Source organism: Salvelinus fontinalis, unplaced genomic scaffold, assembly GCF_029448725.1.
Source record: "Salvelinus fontinalis isolate EN_2023a unplaced genomic scaffold, ASM2944872v1 scaffold_0118, whole genome shotgun sequence".
Lineage (NCBI taxonomy): Eukaryota > Metazoa > Chordata > Actinopteri > Salmoniformes > Salmonidae > Salvelinus > Salvelinus fontinalis.
Window position 1 is genome coordinate 60,107 of NW_026600327.1, and position 17,056 is coordinate 77,162.

Genomic DNA, 17,056 nt, shown 5'->3' on the forward strand with positions numbered 1-17,056 from the left:
TAATGTTATTATCATAGTTATTAATGTTATTATTATCATAGTTGTTAATGTTATTATTATCATAGTTATTAATATTGTTATTATCATAGTTATTAATGTAGTTATTATCATAGTTATTAATGTTATTATTATCATAGTTATTAATGTTATTATCATAGTTATTAATGTTATTATTATCATAGTTATTAATATTGTTATTATCATAGTTATTAATGTTATTATTATCATAGTTATTAATGTTATTATTATCATAGTTATTAATGTTATTATCATAGTTATTAATGATATTATTATCATAGTTATTAATGTTATTATTATCATAGTTATTAATGTAGTTATTCATGTTATTAATGTTATTATTATCATAGTTATTAATATTGTTATTATCATAGTTATTAATGTTATTATTATCATAGTTATTAATGTTATTATCATAGTTATTAATGTTATTATTATCATAGTTATTAATATTGTTATTATCATAGTTATTAATGTTATTATTATCATAGTTATTAATGTTATTATTATCATAGTTATTAATATTGTTATTATCATAGTTAATAATGTTATTATTATCATAGTTATTAATGTTATTATTATCATAGTTATTAATGTTATTATTATCATAGTTATTAATGTTATTATTATCATAGTTATTAATGTTATTATTATCATAGTTATTAATATTGTTATTATCATAGTTATTAATGTAGTTATTATCATAGTTATTAATGTTATTATTATCATAGTTATTAATGTTATTATCATAGTTATTAATGTTATTATTATCATAGTTATTAATATTATTATTATCATAGTTATTAATGTTATTATTATCATAGTTATTCATGTTATTATTATCATAGTTATTAATGTTATTATTATCATAGTTATTAATATTGTTATTATCATAGTTATTAATGTTATTATCATAGTTATTAATGTAGTTATTCATGTAGTTATTAATGTTATTACTATCATAGTTATTAATGTTATTATTATCATAGTTATTAATGTTATTATCATAGTTATTAATGTTATTATCATAGTTATTAATGTTATTATTATCGTAGTTATTAATGTTATTATTATCGTAGTTATTAATGTTATTATTATCGTAGTTATTAATGTTGTTATTATCATAGTTATTAATATTTTCTATTATCATAGTTATTAATGTTATTACTATCATAGTTATTAATGTAGTTATTAATGTTATTACTATCATAGTTATTAATGTAGTTATTAATGTTATTACTATCATAGTTATTAATGTTATTATCATAGTTATTAATGTTATTATCATAGTTATTAATGTTATTATCATAGTTATTAATGTTATTATCATAGTTATTATGTTATTACTATCATAGTTATTAATGTTATTACTATCATAGTTATTGATGTTATTATTATCATAGTTATTAATGTTATTATCATAGTTATCATCATAGTTATTAATGTTATTATCATAGTTATTAATGTTATTATTATCATAGTTATTAATGTTATTATTAGTTATTAATGTTATTATTATCATAGTTATTAATGTTATTATTATCATAGCTATTAATGTAGTTATTATCATAGTTATTAATGTAGTTATTATCATAGTTATTAATGTTATTATTATCATAGTTATTCATGTTATTATCATAGTTATTAATGTTATTATCATAGTTATTAATGTTATTATTATCATAGTTATTAATGTAGTTATTATCATAGTTATTAATGTTATTATCATAGTTATTAATGTAGTTATTAATGTTACTATCATAGTTATTAATGTTATTACTATCATAGTTATTAATATTATTATTATCATAGTTATTAATGTTGTTATCAGTATTATAATAGTAATGTTAATATCACTATTATAACAGTAGTAATGTTAACAGTGTAATTCTCATTCCTCTTTCAGATCATCCCCAACAGTAGCTGTCACCTGCCCAGAGAGGATGCCATGCACCTGTTTAGACACCCGGTTACTGGAGACCTGCCCTGGCCTGGCATGACCCTGGGACTGACTATACTGGCAACCTGGTACTGGTGTACTGACCAGGTAGATATAACCTCTAACCCTTGACCTCTAACCCTGGCATGACCCTGGGACTGACTATACTGGCCACCTGGTACTGGTGTACTGACCAGGTAGATATAACCTCTAACCCCTGACCTCTAACCCTGGCATGACCCTGGGACTGACTATGCTGGCTACCTGGTACTGGTGTACTGACCAGGTAGATATAACCTCTAACCCCTGATCTCTAACCCTGGCATGACCCTGGGACTGACTATACTGGCTACCTGGTACTGGTGTACTGACCAGGTAGATATAACCTCTAACCCCTGACCTCTAACCCTGGCATGACCCTGGGACTGACTATACTGGCCACCTGGTACTGGTGTACTGACCAGGTAGATATAACCTCTAATCTCTAACCCCTTGACCTCTAACCCTGGCATGACCCTGGGACTGACTATACTGGCTACCTGGTACTGGTGTACTGACCAGGTATATATAACCTCTAACCCTTGACCTCTAACCCTGGCATGACCCTGGGACTGACTGCATTGGAAAGTATTCAAACCCCTTGCCTTTTTCACTTTGTTACATTACAGCCTTTTTCTAAAATGGATTACATAAATTGTTTTCCTCATCAATCTACACACAATACCCCATAATGACATCACAATACCCCATAATGACATCACAATACCCCGTAATGACATCACAATACCCCATAATGACATCACAATACCCCGTAATGACATCACAATACCCCATAATGACATCACAATACCCCATAATGACATCACAATACCCCGTAATGACATCACAATACCCCGTAATGACATCACAATACCCCATAATGACATCACAATACCCCATAATGACATCACAATACCCCATAATGACATCACAATACCCCATAATGACATCACAATACCCCATAATGACATCACAATACCCCATAATGACAAACAAAAACAGGTTTTACATAAGTATTCAGACCCTTTGCTGTGAGACTCGAAATTAAGCTCAGGTGCATCCTGTTTCCATTGATCATCCTTGAGATGTTTCTACAACTTGATTGGAGTCCACCTGTGGTAAATTCAATTGATTGGACATGACTTGGAAAGGCACACACACCTGTCTATATAAGGTCCCACAGTTGACAGTGAATGTCAGAGCAAAAATCAAGCCATGAGGTCGAAGGAATTGTCTGTAGAGCTCCGAGACAGGATTGTGTCGAGGCACAGATCTGGGGAAGGATACCAAACAATGTCTGCAGCATTGAAGGTCCCCAAGAACACAGTGGCCTCCATCATTGTTAATTGGAAGAAGTTTGGAACCACCAAGACTCTTCCTTAGAGCTGGCCGCCCGTCCAAACTGAGCAAACAGGGGAGAAGGGGCCAATAACCCGATGGTTACTCTGACAGAGCTCCAGAGTTCCTCTGTGGAGATGGGAGAACCTTCCAGAAGGACAATCATCTCTGCAGCACTCCACCAATCAGGCCTTTATGGTAGAGGGGCCAGACGGAAGTCACTCCTCAGTAAAAGGCACATGACAGCCCGCTTGGAGTTTGCCAAAAGACACCTAAAGGACTCTGACCATAAGAAACAAGATTCTCTGGTCTGATGAAACCAAGATCGAACTCTTTGGCCTGAATGCCAAGCGTCAAATCTGGAGGAAACCTGGCACCATCCCTACAGTGAAGCATGGTGGTGGCGGCAACATGCTGTGGGGATGTTTTTCAGTGGCAGGGACTGGGAGACTAGTCAGGATCGAGGGAGAGTTGAACGGAGCAAAGTACAGAGAGATCCTTGATGAAAACCTGCTCCAGAGTTCTCAAACTGGGGCGAAGGTTCACCTTCCAAAAGGACAACGACCCTAAGCACACAGCCAAGACAACACAGGAGTGGCTTCGGGACAAGTCTCTGAATGTCCTTGAGTGTCCCAGCCAGAGCCCAGACTTGAACCTGATCGAACATCTCTGGAGAGATCTGGAAATAGCTATGCAGCGACGCTCCCCATCCAACCTGACAAAGCTTGAGAGGATCTGCAGAGAAGAATGGGAGAAACTCCCCAAATACAGGTGTGCCAAGCTTGTAGCGTCAAACCCAAGAAGACTCGAGGCTGTAATCGCTGCCAAGCTTGTAGCGTCAAACCCAAGAAGACTCGAGGCTGTAATCACTGCCAAGCTTGTAGCGTCAAACCCAAGAAGACTCGAGGCTGTAATCACTGCCAAGCTTGTACCGTCAAACCCAAGAAGACTCGAGGCTGTAATCACTGCCAAGCTTGTAGCGTCAAACCCAAGAAGACTCGAGGCTGTAATCACTGCCAAGCTTGTAGCGTCAAACCCAAGAAGACTAGAGGCTGTAATCGCTGCCAAGCTTGTAGCGTCAAACCCAAGAAGACTAGAGGCTGTAATCGCTGCCAAGCTTGTAGCGTCAAACCCAAGAAGACTCGAGGCTGTAATCACTGCCAAGGGTGTTTCAACAAAGTACTGAGTAAAGGGTCTGAATACTTATGTAAATGTCATGATTGCAAAAAATTCTAAACCTGTTTTTGCTTTGTCATTTTGGTGTATTGTGTGTAGATGAGGGGCGAAAAAAACAATTTATTCCATTTTAGAATAAGTCTGTAACGTAACAAAATGTGAGAAAAGTCAAGGGGTCTGAATACTTTCTGAATGCACTGTACTGGCTACATGCTACTGGTACACTGACCAGGTAACCTCTAACCCCTGACCTCTAACCCTGGGACTGACTGTACTGGCTACATGCTACTGATACACTGACCAGGTAACCTCTAACCCCTGACCTCTAACCCTGGGACTGACTGTACTGGCTACATGCTACTGGTACACTGACCAGGTAACCTCTAACCCTGGGACTGACTGTACTGGCTACATGCTACTGATACACTGACCAGGTAACCTCTAACCCCTGACCTCTAACCCTGGGACTGACTGTACTGGCTACATGCTACTGGTACACTGACCAGGTAACCTCTAACCCTGGGACTGACTGTACTGGCTACATGCTAATGGTACACTGACCAGGTAACCTCTAACCCTGGGACTGACTGTACTGGCTACATGCTAATGGTACACTGACCAGGTAACCTCTAACCCTGGGACTGACTGTACTGGCTACATGCTACTGATACACTGACCAGGTAACCTCTAACCCCTGACCTCTAACCCTGGGACTGACTGTACTGGCTACATGCTAATGGTACACTGACCAGGTAACCTCTAACCCTGGGACTGACTGTACTGGCTACATGCTACTGGTACACTGACCAGGTAACCTCTAACCCTGGGACTGACTGTACTGGCTACATGCTACTGGTACACTGACCAGGTAACCTCTAACCCTGGGACTGACTGTACTGGCTACATGCTACTGGTACACTGACCAGGTAACCTCTAACCCCTGACCTCTAACCCTGGGACTGACTGTACTGGCTACATGCTACTGGTACACTGACCAGGTAACCTCTAACCCCTGGGACTGACTGTACTGGCTACATGCTACTGGTACACTGACCAGGTAACCTCTAACCCCTGACCTCTAACCCTGGGACTGACTGTAATGGCTACATGCTAATGGTACACTGACCAGGTAACCTCTAACCCCTGGGACTGACTGTACTGGCTACATGCTAATGGTACACTGACCAGGTAACCTCTAACCCCTGACCTCTAACCATGGGACTGACTGTACTGGCTACATGCTACTGGTACACTGACCAGGTAACCTCTAACCCCTGACCTCTAACCCTGGGACTGACTGTACTGGCTACATGCTAATGGTACACTGACCAGGTAACCTCTAACCCCTGACCTCTAACCCTGGGACTGACTGTACTGGCTACATGCTACTGGTACACTGACCAGGTAACCTCTAACCCCTGACCTCTAACCCTGGGACTGACTGTACTGGCTACATGCTACTGGTACACTGACCAGGTAACCTCTAACCCTGGGACTGACTGTACTGGCTACATGCTACTGATACACTGACCAGGTAACCTCTAACCCTGGGACTGACTGTACTGGCTACATGCTACTGATACACTGACCAGGTAACCTCTAACCCTGGGACTGACTGTACTGGCTACATGCTACTGGTACACTGACCATGTAACCTCTAACCCTGGGACTGACTGTACTGGCTACATGCTACTGGTACACTGACCAGGTAACCTCTAACCCCTGACCTCTAACCCTGGGACTGACTGTACTGGCTACATGCTACTGGTACACTGACCAGGTAACCTCTAACCCTGGGACTGACTGTACTGGCTACATGCTACTGATACACTGACCAGGTAACCTCTAACCCCTGGGACTGACTGTACTGGCTACATGCTAATGAGACACTGACCAGGTAACCTCTAACCCCTGATCTCTAACCCTGGGACTGACTGTACTGGCTACATGCTACTGGTACACTGACCAGGTAACCTCTAACCCTGGGACTGACTGTACTGGCTACATGCTAATGGTACACTGACCAGGTAACCTCTAACCCTGGGACTGACTGTACTGGCTACATGCTAATGGTACACTGACCAGGTAACCTCTAACCCTGGGACTGACTGTACTGGCTACATGCTACTGATACACTGACCAGGTAACCTCTAACCCCTGACCTCTAACCCTGGGACTGACTGTACTGGCTACATGCTAATGGTACACTGACCAGGTAACCTCTAACCCTGGGACTGACTGTACTGGCTACATGCTACTGGTACACTGACCAGGTAACCTCTAACCCTGGGACTGACTGTACTGGCTACATGCTACTGGTACACTGACCAGGTAACCTCTAACCCTGGGACTGACTGTACTGGCTACATGCTACTGGTACACTGACCAGGTAACCTCTAACCCCTGACCTCTAACCCTGGGACTGACTGTACTGGCTACATGCTACTGGTACACTGACCAGGTAACCTCTAACCCCTGGGACTGACTGTACTGGCTACATGCTACTGGTACACTGACCAGGTAACCTCTAACCCCTGACCTCTAACCCTGGGACTGACTGTAATGGCTACATGCTAATGGTACACTGACCAGGTAACCTCTAACCCCTGGGACTGACTGTACTGGCTACATGCTAATGGTACACTGACCAGGTAACCTCTAACCCCTGACCTCTAACCATGGGACTGACTGTACTGGCTACATGCTCCTGGTACACTGACCAGGTAACCTCTAACCCCTGACCTCTAACCCTGGGACTGACTGTACTGGCTACATGCTAATGGTACACTGACCAGGTAACCTCTAACCCCTGAACTCTAACCCTGGGACTGACTGTACTGGCTACATGCTACTGGTACACTGACCAGGTAACCTCTAACCCCTGACCTCTAACCCTGGGACTGACTGTACTGGCTACATGCTACTGGTACACTGACCAGGTAACCTCTAACCCTGGGACTGACTGTACTGGCTACATGCTACTGATACACTGACCAGGTAACCTCTAACCCTGGGACTGACTGTACTGGCTACATGCTACTGATACACTGACCAGGTAACCTCTAACCCTGGGACTGACTGTACTGGCTACATGCTACTGGTACACTGACCATGTAACCTCTAACCCTGGGACTGACTGTACTGGCTACATGCTACTGGTACACTGACCAGGTAACCTCTAACCCCTGACCTCTAACCCTGGGACTGACTGTACTGGCTACATGCTACTGGTACACTGACCAGGTAACCTCTAACCCTGGGACTGACTGTACTGGCTACATGCTACTGATACACTGACCAGGTAACCTCTAACCCCTGGGACTGACTGTACTGGCTACATGCTAATGAGACACTGACCAGGTAACCTCTAACCCCTGATCTCTAACCCTGGGACTGACTGTACTGGCTACATGCTACTGGTACACTGACCAGGTAACCTCTAACCCTGGGACTGACTGTACTGGCTACATGCTACTGATACACTGACCAGGTAACCTCTAACCCCTGGGACTGACTGTACTGGCTACATGCTACTGATACACTGACCAGGTAACCTCTAACCCCTGACCTCTAACCCTGGGACTGACTGTACTGGCTACATGCTACTGGTACACTGACCAGGTAACCTCTAACCCTGGGACTGACTGTACTGGCTACATGCTACTGGTACACTGACCAGGTAACCTCTAACCCCTAACCTCTAACCCTGGGACTGACTGTACTGGCTACATGCTACTGGTACACTGACCAGGTAACCTCTAACCCTGGGACTGACTGTACTGGCTACATGCTACTGATACACTGACCAGGTAACCTCTAACCCCTGACCTCTTACCCTGGGACTGACTGTACTGGCTACATGCTACTGATACACTGACCAGGTAACCTCTAACCCCTGACCTCTAACCCTGGGACTGACTGTACTGGCTACATGCTAATGGTACACTGACCAGGTAACCTCTAACCCTGGGACTGACTGTACTGGCTACATGCTACTGGTACACTGACCAGGTAACCTCTAACCCCTGGGACTGACTGTACTGGCTACATGCTACTGGTACACTGACCAGGTAACCTCTAACCCCTGACCTCTAACCCTGGGACTGACTGTACTGGCTACATGCTACTGGTACACTGACCAGGTAACCTCTAACCCTGGGACTGACTGTACTGGCTACATGCTACTGATACACTGACCAGGTAACCTCTAACCCTGGGACTGACTGTACTGGCTACATGCTACTGATACACTGACCAGGTAACCTCTAACCCCTGACCTCTAACCCTGGGACTGACTGTACTGGCTACATGCTAATGGTACACTGACCAGGTAACCTCTAACCCTGGGACTGACTGTACTGGCTACATGCTACTGGTACACTGACCAGGTAACCTCTAACCCTGGGACTGACTGTACTGGCTACATGCTACTGATACACTGACCAGGTAACCTCTAACCCTGGGACTGACTGTACTGGCTACATGCTACTGATACACTGACCAGGTAACCTCTAACCCCTGACCTCTAACCCTGGGACTGACTGTACTGGCTACATGCTAATGGTACACTGACCAGGTAAACTCTAACCCCTGACCTCTAACCCTGGGACTGACTGTACTGGCTACATGCTAATGGTACACTGACCAGGTAACCTCTAACCCCTGACCTCTAACCCTGGGACTGACTGTACTGGCTACATGCTACTGATACACTGACCAGGTAACCTCTAACCCCTGACCTCTAACCCTGGGACTGACTGTACTGGCTACATGCTAATGGTACACTGACCAGGTAACCTCTAACCCTGGGACTGACTGTACTGGCTACATGCTACTGATACACTGACCAGGTAACCTCTAACCCCTGACCTCTAACCCTGGGACTGACTGTACTGGCGACATGCTACTGATACACTGACCAGGTAACCTCTAACCCCTGACCTCTAACCCTGGGACTGACTGTACTGGCTACATGCTAATGGTACACTGACCAGGTAACCTCTAACCCTGGGACTGACTGTACTGGCTACATGCTACTGATACACTGACCAGGTAACCTCTAACCCCTGACCTCTAACCCTGGGACTGACTGTACTGGCTACATGCTACTGATACACTGACCAGGTAACCTCTAACCCCTGACCTCTAACCCTGGGACTGACTGTACTGGCTACATGCTAATGGTACACTGACCAGGTAACCTCTAACCCTGGGACTGACTGTACTGGCTACATGCTACTGATACACTGACCAGGTAACCTCTAACCCCTGACCTCTAACCCTGGGACTGACTGTACTGGCTACATGCTAATGGTACACTGACCAGGTAACCTCTAACCCTGGGACTGACTGTACTGGCTACATGCTAATGGTACACTGACCAGGTAACCTCTAACCCTGGGACTGACTGTACTGGCTACATGCTACTGGTACACTGACCAGGTAACCTCTAACCCCTGACCTCTAACCCTGGGACTGACTGTACTGGCTACATGCTACTGGTACACTGACCAGGTAACCTCTAACCCTGGGACTGACTGTACTGGCTACATGCTACTGATACACTGACCAGGTAACCTCTAACCCCTGACCTCTAACCCTGGGACTGACTGTACTGGCTACATGCTAATGGTACACTGACCAGGTAACCTCTAACCCTGGGACTGACTGTACTGGCTACATGCTACTGATACACTGACCAGGTAACCTCTAACCCTGGGACTGACTGTACTGTCTACATGCTACTGGTACACTGACCAGGTAACCTCTAACCCCTGACCTCTAACCCTGGGACTGACTGTACTGGCTACATGCTACTGGTACACTGACCAGGTAACCTCTAACCCTGGGACTGACTGTACTGGCTACATGCTACTGGTACACTGACCAGGTAACCTCTAACCCCTGACCTCTAACCCTGGGACTGACTGTACTGGCTACATGCTAATGGTACACTGACCAGGTAACCTCTAACCCTGGGACTGACTGTACTGGCTACATGCTACTGATACACTGACCAGGTAACCTCTAACCCCTGACCTCTAACCCTGGGACTGACTGTACTGGCTACATGCTACTGGTACACTGACCAGGTAACCTCTAACCCTGGGACTGACTGTACTGGCTACATGCTACTGATACACTGACCAGGTAACCTCTAACCCCTGACCTCTAACCCTGGGACTGACTGTACTGTCTACATGCTACTGGTACACTGACCAGGTAACCTCTAACCTCTGACCTTTAACTCCTAACAGTAAAAACCAACCAACAACGTTCAGTCAAGATCACTTTATTGATAACATTCTCCTAACGTTTTAACAACATTCATGTCCAACATTGGAAAAATCTGCCATCGTTTCAAAACGTTACTCCCCGCCCCCATAGTCCCAGTAACCAATCAGAGTGAGCGTTAGGCCACCCACAGTCTCTCCAGGCAAGTAAACCTAGCTGGTCAGACTACGGAGGCCTGGAGAGGACAGCCTTCTCAAACAGAGGAAAATCGAATAAAGATCCTTAAATTTCAAGGTTTCAACAAACGTCCAGATTACGTCCAGATTACGTCCAGATCGCCCCATTGGCCAGGAAAAGCCCATGTTTAAAAAAAACAAAAATTCCAAAACATTTCTGGCAAACATTCAAAAACTACCTGGCAAATGTCCTGCAAACATTCAATTCATGTGACAGTAGACAGACATCCAGACAAGGTGAGTTACAGGTCGAGACAGCGATGCACAAATTAAACAGCAGAATTGGACGACTTCTGCGAAAACTAAGAATATGAAGCGAGAGGCTAAACTTATCCTCTGTTTTGGTCCTACAGCTATCACGTTGTATCTGTTTTGATCCTACAGCGATCACGTTGTATCTTTTTTGGTCCTACAGCTATCACGTTGTATCTGTTTTGATCCTACAGCGATCACGTTGTATCTGTTCTGGTCCTACAGCTATCACGTTGTAGCAGAGTGTATCTGTTTTGGTCCTGCAGCTATCACGTTGTATCTGTTTTGATCCTACAGCGATCACGTTGTATCTGTTTTGGTCCTACAGCTATCACGTTGTATCAGAGTGTATCCTGTTCTGGTCCTGCAGCTATCACGTTGTAGCAGAGTGTATCTGTTTTGGTCCTGCAGCTATCACGTTGTATCTGTTTTGGTCCTACAGCTATCACGTTGTATCAGAGTGTATCCTGTTCTGGTCCTGCAGTTATCACGTTGTATCTGTTTTGGTCCTACAGCTATCACGTTGTATCTGTTCTGGTCCTACAGCTATCACGTTGTATCTGTTTTGGTCCTACAGCTATCACGTTGTATCAGAGTGTATCCTGTTCTGGTCCTACAGCTATCACGTTGTATCTGTTTTGGTCCTACAGCTATCACGTTGTATCTGTTCTGGTCCTACAGCTATCACGTTGTATCTGTTTTGGTCCTACAGCTATCACGTTGTATCTGTTTTGGTCCTACAGCTATCACGTTGTATCTGTTTTGGTCCTACAGCTATCACGTTGTATCTGTTCTGGTCCTACAGCTATCACGTTGTATCTGTTTTGGTCCTACAGCTATCACGTTGTATCTGTTTTGGTCCTACAGCTATCACGTTGTATCTGTTCTGGTCCTACAGCTATCACGTTGTATCTGTTTTGGTCCTACAGCTATCACGTTGTATCTGTTCTGGTCCTACAGCTATCACGTTGTATCTGTTTTGGTCCTACAGCTATCACGTTGTATCTGTTCTGGTCCTACAGCTATCACGTTGTATCTGTTTTGGTCCTACAGCTATCACGTTGTATCTGTTTTGGTCCTACAGCTATCACGTTGTATCTGTTTTGGTCCTACAGCTATCACGTTGTATCTGTTCTGGTCCTACAGCTATCACGTTGTATCTGTTTTGGTCCTACAGCTATCACTTTGTATCTGTTCTGGTCCTACAGCTATCACGTTGTATCTGTTTTGGTCCTACAGCTATCACGTTGTATCTGTTTTGGTCCTACAGTTATCACGTTGTATCTGTTCTGGTCCTACAGCTATCACGTTGTATCTGTTTTGGTCCTACAGCTATCACGTTGTATCTGTTTTGGTCCTACAGCTATCACGTTGTATCTGTTTTGGTCCTACAGCTATCACTTTGTATCTGTTTTGGTCCTACAGCTATCACGTTGTATCTGTTTTGGTCCTACAGCTATCACTTTGTATCTGTTTTGGTCCTACAGCTATCACGTTGTATCTGTTTTGGTCCTACAGCTATCACGTTGTATCTGTTCTGGTCCTGCAGTTATCACGTTGTATCTGTTCTGGTCCTGCAGCTATCACGTTGTATCTGTTCTGGTCCTACAGCTATCACGTTGTATCTGTTTTGGTCCTACAGCTATCACGTTGTATCTGTTCTGGTCCTACAGCTATCACGTTGTATCTGTTTTGGTCTTACAGCTATCACGTTGTATCTGTTCTGGTCCTACAGCTATCACGTTGTATCTGTTTTGGTCCTACAGCTATCACGTTGTATCTGTTCTGGTCCTACAGCTATCACGTTGTATCTGTTTTGGTCCTACAGCTATCACGTTGTATCTGTTCTGGTCCTACAGCTATCACGTTGTAGCAGAGTGTATCTGTTTTGGTCCTACAGCTATCACGTTGTATCTGTTTTGGTCCTACAGCGATCACGTTGTATCTGTTCTGGTCCTACAGCGATCACGTTGTATCTGTTCTGGTCCTACAGCGATCACGTTGTATCTGTTTTGGTCCTACAGCTATCACGTTGTATCAGAGTGTATCCTGTTCTGGTCCTGCAGCTATCACGTTGTAGCAGAGTGTATCTGTTTTGGTCCTGCAGCTATCACGTTGTATCTGTTTTGGTCCTACAGCTATCACGTTGTATCAGAGTGTATCCTGTTCTGGTCCTGCAGTTATCACGTTGTATCTGTTTTGGTCCTACAGCTATCACGTTGTATCTGTTCTGGTCCTACAGCTATCACGTTGTATCTGTTTTGGTCCTACAGCTATCACGTTGTATCAGAGTGTATCCTGTTCTGGTCCTACAGCTATCACGTTGTATCTGTTTTGGTCCTACAGCTATCACGTTGTATCTGTTCTGGTCCTACAGCTATCACGTTGTATCTGTTTTGGTCCTACAGCTATCACGTTGTATCTGTTTTGGTCCTACAGCTATCACGTTGTATCTGTTTTGGTCCTACAGCTATCACGTTGTATCTGTTCTGGTCCTACAGCTATCACGTTGTATCTGTTTTGGTCCTACAGCTATCACGTTGTATCTGTTTTGGTCCTACAGCTATCACGTTGTATCTGTTCTGGTCCTACAGCTATCACGTTGTATCTGTTTTGGTCCTACAGCTATCACGTTGTATCTGTTCTGGTCCTACAGCTATCACGTTGTATCTGTTTTGGTCCTACAGCTATCACGTTGTATCTGTTCTGGTCCTACAGCTATCACGTTGTATCTGTTTTGGTCCTACAGCTATCACGTTGTATCTGTTTTGGTCCTACAGCTATCACGTTGTATCTGTTTTGGTCCTACAGCTATCACGTTGTATCTGTTCTGGTCCTACAGCTATCACGTTGTATCTGTTTTGGTCCTACAGCTATCACTTTGTATCTGTTCTGGTCCTACAGCTATCACGTTGTATCTGTTTTGGTCCTACAGCTATCACGTTGTATCTGTTTTGGTCCTACAGTTATCACGTTGTATCTGTTTTGGTCCTACAGCTATCACGTTGTATCTGTTCTGGTCCTACAGCTATCACGTTGTATCTGTTTTGGTCCTACAGCTATCACTTTGTATCTGTTTTGGTCCTACAGCTATCACGTTGTATCTGTTTTGGTCCTACAGCTATCAAATTGTATCTGTTTTGGTCCTACAGCTATCACGTTGTATCTGTTTTGGTCCTACAGCTATCACTTTGTATCTGTTTTGGTCCTACAGCTATCACGTTGTATCTGTTTTGGTCCTACAGCTATCAAATTGTATCTGTTTTGGTCCTACAGCTATCACGCTGTATCTGTTTTGGTCCTACAGCTATCACTTTGTATCTGTTTTGGTCCTACAGCTATCACGTTGTATCTGTTCTGGTCCTACAGCTATCACGTTGTATCTGTTTTGGTCCTACAGCTATCACGTTGTATCTGTTTTGGTCCTACAGCTATCACGTTGTATCTGTTTTGGTCCTACAGCTATCACTTTGTATCTGTTTTGGTCCTACAGCTATCACGTTGTATCTGTTTTGGTCCTACAGCTATCACTTTGTATCTGTTTTGGTCCTACAGCTATCACGTTGTATCTGTTTTGGTCCTACAGCTATCACGTTGTATCTGTTCTGGTCCTGCAGTTATCACGTTGTATCTGTTCTGGTCCTGCAGCTATCACGTTGTATCTGTTCTGGTCCTACAGCTATCACGTTGTATCTGTTTTGGTCCTACAGCTATCACGTTGTATCTGTTCTGGTCCTACAGCTATCACGTTGTATCTGTTTTGGTCCTACAGCTATCACGTTGTATCTGTTCTGGTCCTACAGCTATCGCGTTGTATCTGTTTTGGTCCTACAGCTATCACGTTGTATCTGTTCTGGTCCTACAGCTATCACGTTGTATCTGTTTTGGTCCTACAGCTATCACGTTGTATCTGTTCTGGTCCTACAGCTATCACGTTGTAGCAGAGTGTATCTGTTTTGGTCCTACAGCTATCACGTTGTATCTGTTTTGGTCCTACAGCGATCACGTTGTATCTGTTCTGGTCCTACAGCGATCACGTTGTATCTGTTCTGGTCCTACAGCGATCACGTTGTAGCAGAGTGAATCATGAGCACCTGTGCAGATACCCTGAGAGTTACTGCATCGTCTTGTATCGTGTTCATCTGCAATATTCTCTGTTCATCCTGCTCCTTGTGGCAACATATTGCCGAGTCTCACTTTCAACATTCACATAACGTTCTTTAAACAATAGAGAAACATCCAGAAAATGTCCAGTCAAGTTATTAATCTGGTCAGAGCAACCAATCAGATACATGATCTGGTCAGAGCAACCAATCAGACACATGATCTGGTCAGAGCAACCAATCAGACACATGATCTGGTCAGAGCAACCAATCAGACACATGATCTGGTCAGAGCAAGCAATCAGACACATGATCTGGTCAGAGCAACCAATCAGACACATGATCTGGTCAGAGCAACCAATCAGACACATGATCTGGTCAGAGCAACCAATCAGATACATGATCTGGTCAGAGCAACCAATCAGATACATGATCTGGTCAAAGCAACCAATCAGACAAACATAAAAAACAACATCCAGTTACATTGTCTGTTTAACTTCCTGCTAGCCGTCCCATTGGTCCATACATTAGCCAATCCTAGCCGACCTCCTTGTTGTCAAGCGACGCTTTCGTCTGTGAGGCTATATACCGCCCCCTCAGTAGTTGATTGGTCAGTTTGGAGAAGGACACGCCCATAGCTCCTGCCGGAATGGATGCTCGACGTGGGGAGGCGTGGCCAGGGGAAAGTCCCACCCCTTTGTAGGCAGGGCTGTGTCGTCGTGGCGACCGGCTGGAGCGAGTATCGGAGGGCTGCAGTGATTGGCCCTGCAAGTAGCGATGTCCTTCAATCACAGGGCACGATGCTAGTGGCGAGCGGTGGACACTTCCTGGTTTGGCAATGACGATTTTAGCCCTGCATCTCTGGCGCCCATCACGACCTGGCGACCTGGAGCTCTGAAACAACTAGAGAGTCAGAGAGAGAGTTAGACTGAGTCAGAGAGAGAGGGAGAGTTAGTTAGACTGAGTCAGAGAGAGAGGGAGCGTTAGTTAGACTGAGTCAGAGAGAGAGGGAGAGTTACAGACAGACTGAGTCAGAGAGAGAGGGAGCGTTACAGACAGACTGAGTCAGAGAGAGAGGGAGCGTTAGTTAGACTGAGTCAGAGAAAGGGAGCGTTAGTTAGACTGAGTCAGAGAGAGAGGGAGCGTTACAGACAGACTGAGTCAGAGAGAGAGGGAGCGTTACAGACAGACTGAGTCAGAGAGAGAGGGAGCGTTAGTTAGACTGAGTCAGAGAGAGAGGGAGAGTTAGTTAGACTGAGTCAGAGAGAGAGGGAGCGTTACAGACAGACTGAGTCAGAGAGAGAGGGAGCGTTAGTTAGACTGAGTCAGAGAGAGAGGGAGCGTTAGTTAGACTGAGTCAGAGAGAGAGGGAGCGTTAGTTAGACTGAGTCAGAGAGAGAGGGAGAGTTACAGACAGACTGAGTCAGAGAGAGAGGGAGCGTTACAGGTAGACTGAGTCAGAGAGAGAGGGAGCGTTAGTTAGACTGAGTCAGAGAGAGAGGGAGTGTTAGTTAGACTGAGTCAGAGAGAGAGGGAGCGTTAGTTAGACTGAGTCAGAGAGAGAGGGAGAGTTAGTTAGACTGAGTCAGAGAGAGAGGGAGAGTTAGTTAGACTGAGTCAGAGAGAGAGGGAGTGTTAGTTAGACTGAGTCAGAGAGAGAGGGAGCGTTAGTTAGACTGAGTCAGAGAGAGAGGGAGAGTTAGTTAGACTGAGTCAGAGAG

The 17,056-nt window shown here is 44.1% G+C and overlaps 2 protein-coding genes across 3 annotated transcripts in view; one reads left to right on the forward strand and one right to left on the reverse strand.

The window, feature by feature from the left end:
- LOC129843335 (sodium/mannose cotransporter SLC5A10-like) overlaps positions 1–17,056 on the forward strand; it is a 162,160-nt gene that overhangs the window by 39,134 nt on the left and 105,970 nt on the right. For both annotated transcript variants that reach the window (XM_055911972.1, XM_055911971.1), the window contains exon 8: positions 1,925–2,065. In XM_055911972.1, the coding sequence (XP_055767947.1) occupies positions 1,925–2,065 (141 nt within the window). The remainder of the gene's footprint in view (positions 1–1,924; positions 2,066–17,056) is intronic.
- The window catches only part of LOC129843336 (protein FAM83G-like), a 91,658-nt gene continuing 85,388 nt past the window's right edge, over positions 10,787–17,056 (reverse strand). Inside the window, exon 6 of the mRNA XM_055911973.1 lies at positions 10,787–16,238. Within this exon, the coding sequence (XP_055767948.1) occupies positions 15,873–16,238 (366 nt within the window). The 3' untranslated portion in view covers positions 10,787–15,872. The remainder of the gene's footprint in view (positions 16,239–17,056) is intronic.